The sequence below is a fragment of the Hoplias malabaricus genome, chromosome 4 (assembly GCF_029633855.1).
Source record: "Hoplias malabaricus isolate fHopMal1 chromosome 4, fHopMal1.hap1, whole genome shotgun sequence".
Classification (NCBI taxonomy): Eukaryota; Metazoa; Chordata; class Actinopteri; order Characiformes; family Erythrinidae; genus Hoplias; species Hoplias malabaricus.
In genome coordinates, this window is record NC_089803.1 from 71,490,494 (window position 1) to 71,494,802 (window position 4,309).

At 48.2% G+C, this 4,309-nt stretch overlaps 1 protein-coding gene across 1 annotated transcript in view; it reads right to left on the reverse strand.

Moving 5' to 3' along the window:
* Positions 1-481: 481 nt before the first annotated feature.
* phlda1 (pleckstrin homology-like domain, family A, member 1) overlaps positions 482-4,309 on the reverse strand; it is a 4,474-nt gene continuing 646 nt past the window's right edge. Inside the window, exons 1-2 of the mRNA XM_066668439.1 lie at positions 4,187-4,309; positions 482-3,230 (exon numbers count right to left, since the gene is read on the reverse strand). The exon at positions 4,187-4,309 is cut by the window's right edge and continues 646 nt beyond it. Coding sequence (XP_066524536.1) covers positions 4,193-4,309 — 117 coding nt within the window. The 3' untranslated portion in view covers positions 482-3,230; positions 4,187-4,192. The remainder of the gene's footprint in view (positions 3,231-4,186) is intronic.

Here is a 4,309-nt window from a genome sequence, read left to right on the forward strand (position 1 = left end):
CCGTCTTACTGCAGAACTGTCCTCCTTTAGAACCGTCTTACTGTAGAACTGTCCTCCTGTGGAACCGTCCTCCTGTAGGACTGTCCTCCTGTAGAACCGTGTTACTGTAGAACTGTCCTCCTGCAGAACTGTCCTCTTGTGGAACTGTCCTCTTGTGGAACTGTCCTCCTGTAGAACCGTCCTCCTGTGGAACTATCCTCCTGTAGAACTGTCCTTTTGTGGAATTGTCCTCTTGTGGAATTGTCCTCTTGTGGTACTGTCCTCTTGTGGTACTGTCCTCCTGCAGAACTGTCCTCTTGTGGAACTGCCCTCCTGCGGAACTGTCCTCTTGTGGAATGGTCCTCTTGTGGAACTGTCCTTCTGTGGAACTGTCCTCCTGTAGAACTGTCCTTCTGTGGAACCGTCCTCCTGTAGAACTGTCCTCCTGTAAAACCATCTTACTGTAGAACTGTCCTCCTGCAGAACTGTCCTCCTGTAGAACTATCCTCCTGTAGAACTGTCCTCCCGTGGAACTGTCCTCCTGTAGAACTGTCCTCCTGTAGAACTGTCTTCCAGTAGAACCATCCTAACTGAGGTAAAATACAGTGATAGTCGCAGCTTAAACAACCAACACACCTCCACATCACACACAGCAGAGAAGAAGAGGAGATGGAGAGGGGGACACAAAGAGGAGGAGCTAAACAGGAAGAGACAACGAGAGAAGAGGAAACAACGAGAAGGAGACATAAAAGAGGAGACGAAGCAGAGGAGACGTAGTGGAGAAAGAAGCACTGTCTGTAAATACTCTGAAGATTACTCTGTAGTTTTCATATTCAGAGCGATGACAGTGAGACACTTTATTAAACAGTCACTAATTTTCTTTAAAGAACTAGAAATCAGCAAAACCACTGATAGAACAAAACCTCGTATCTCCAAAACAGAGACAGATACTTTACATTAAACGGGAGCGGGTACTATATTACACCCAAAAACAAGCAGAGTGGAGATACGAGGTTGTAGTGAGACAGCGGTGGTGTGTTAATGGTGTTTATAAGAAAAAGAAGGAGGCAGAGTGTGTTTGAAATGGAATGTGTATTAAAGAGCTATGAGAAAACAGCTTTAACATCCTTAAAAACAGCTGTCCACCTTAAAAACAGATGCTGGTCTTCACACAGTTCCATCAGAGAAAAGAAACAGAACAAACACCTCTTCAGTTTCCTGCTCTTCCTCAGGAGCCCACTCCTCACTGACCCCACCATCGTCCAATCAGGGCACAGAGGGTCCTCAGCCGGGTCTCGTTTTCCCACAAAACATCGACTAAACCCGGTCCCCATCTTCTGAGCGACGCATTCCCCTGCTGATGCAGCAACACTCGCCTTTTAAATCGTTTATGGAGGACGTCTGGATACAGGACGCGGTCGGCGCCGAGTGTGGACCGAGTCGACCTGCTCGAGCGCTGTGGGTCAGATATGGGTTCTGGAGATAAAGTGTAAGTTCTGGAGATACGATGGTAACACTCTTGTGGGGGCAGCCGTGTCCTGGAGGTGAGGAACTGGGCGTGTAACCGGAAGGTTGCCGGTTCGAACCCCAGAGCGGACGGGTCATGACTGAAGTGCTCTTGAGCTAGGCACCTATCCCCCAACTACTCACTGCCCCCTAGTGTTCACATGTGTGTGTGTAAATGTGTGTTTCACTGCACGGATTGGGTTAAATGCCAAGAAAAATATTCCTCTGTGTGCAGCACAGTGTCCAGTAAAGTGATTCTGATTCTCTTATAGGTTCTTACTGAAATGTACAAGTTCAACACTCATAAGTACAACGCCAGTTTCCACACTGGACATGGAACGATGCTCAGTGGCACTGTGTCAGATCAGTGTGGGTGAATAAACATCTCAGGAATCTGTTTTTGTTTCATCTAAAGTATTAAAAATCAAAGCCGAACCTGTGGTGCTACGACAGGAAGTCACTGGAAGATGGCGCTAGAAAGTATACATTGAAGCGTCGAGCCTGTGAATGTCACATGGTCTGCTCAGATTTCTCACTGTACAGCGCCACCTACAGAAGAAATGCAGATACTTTAGTATCTTCATCCGTCAGATCCAGGCCACGTTCAGTCGGATCTGATTCAGATCTGAACACGTGACCCAGTTTGACCAGTCTGATTGGACTCCCGGTGATTTATTGTTTTACTTGGGCCGGAGCGTCTTGCTTCACACTCTCAGTGAACTCACAACCGTGTTATCACTACAGCCCACAAACCCCACTAGCGTCAGACCACAGATCAAATGTGGACACTGGGTCAAGAGTCAGATTTGGGACGTCAGTGTAAACCTTTAATAAACCAAAGGCCAAACGTCTACTACTAGGAGTTCACAAAGGATTTAAAGTGTTTTCGTGTAATGTAGAACTAACATTCAAACATTCTCACGTTCTTTTGTCATCTTATGGTAACTGTTGTGTCGTATTAAAACTCACAGTTCTCATTTTATTCAACAAATATCAATTAAATATTAAAATCCCCATCTGTAACTGGTCTAAACCCACACTCACACGGACTTTTGGACAAAGTATTGTCCCCAAAAACAGAATAAACCCATCACATCACAGCCTTCTCACCGTGTTCAGATTAATCAGATTTCAGATTCTCTTCATTTTTAGATTATATTTGTTGAATAAAAAACATATTTGTACACCTAATAATTTCGGGACATGCTGTAGCTCCGGCACTAAACCGAATAAACACAAGCATCTTGGATGACTTTAACGGGAAAACTGAATCGTTGTGATTTTTCACGACCGAGGAACATCAGCAGGATGATAGCGGCGGCCGGAGCAGGACGTGAGGGTTTTATTCGATAACGAAACACAAAAGCATTCGATTCTGCGGCTCTGTCTCTGCGGTGGGCTGTGGGCTTCTTTGGTTCGGAACAGAAGAGGAAGCAGATGGAGGGAGTTTGTGTAGATTTGCATGCATGTCCAAATCAAAAATAACCGGACACAAGTACAGAAACAGTTCTGATGGCGTTCCACGGTTCCACGTTCAGTCTGTGAATTTATACAAACATTCATGAGTTTAAAAAAACGGTCTACACAGAAACGAAAGAACAGAGGTGTTTCCAGAGGTGCCGTAATTGTCTGGACGAGAGACCGGACGCTGCTGGAGCTCCGAGTTCCCTTTGGGGTTTTCAGGAGAATCTGATGAGTCTAGATCAGAGAACGTCCACCACCGGTCAGCAAGGACTCCATTGAACCTGAGAACAGAAGCCACAGGAGACACAGATTTGTAATGCGCACATTAATTAGCCAATGGAACAGAGCAGGGTTGCAGTGTGAGAGACACAGGGAGAACACACCACACTCCTCACAGACAGTCACCCGGAGGAAACCCACGCAGACACAGAGAGAACACACCACACACCTCACAAACAGTCACCTGGAGGAAACCCGCGCAGACACAGGGAGAACACACCACACTCCACACAGACAGTCACCTGGAGGAAACCCACACAGACACAGGGAGAACACACCACACTCCTCACAGACAGTCACCTGGAGGAAACCCACGCAGACACAGAGAGAACACACCACACTCCTCACAGACAGTCACCTGGAGGAAACCCACGCAGACACAGGGAGAACACACCACACTCCTCACAGACAGTCACCCGGAGGAAACCCACACAGACACAGGGAGAACACACCACACTCCTCACAGACAGTCACCCGGAGCGGGAATCGAACCCACAACCTCCAGGCCCCTGGAGCTGTGTGACTGCAACACCGAGCCACCGTACCGCCCGCTTTTTCGTTTTGAAACGGGAAAATGGAAAACGCTGTTGAACAGTGGATTAACCATGACTCTGTTCTGACTCTATCCCTATACCTCTGTCTCTCGAGCTGAATTCTGACACAACGCTGGAACCCAGCCCCCACAGCGCCCCCCGCTTGGTTCCCATCAACTGATTTGCTGGAGAGCTGAAGAGGTTCTCCGAATCCTGAAGTGAGCCATTGCAAGAACCAGAACCAGGTGGAAAAGGACCAACAATGGAAGGGGTTTTGAGGATTAACACAAACGTCCCCTTTGTCCTCGTCCTCGTGCTCCACTACACCAGCTCAACACGCTCAGATGAGAACACTAACCCTGACTCCTCCCACTCCTGACTGCTCTGTCCCACCCTGTGGTAAGGAACATGAAGGAGGTCCTCACCTGTGCCTACGCGGCGTCCTGAGACCTGCTGGCCGTCCTGTTGGCGTTGAGCTGCAGGGCGAGCAGCTGCTGTTTCTGGCGGCTGGACTGCACGGCGAGGACGGCCTGGTGGTTCTTGTAGCG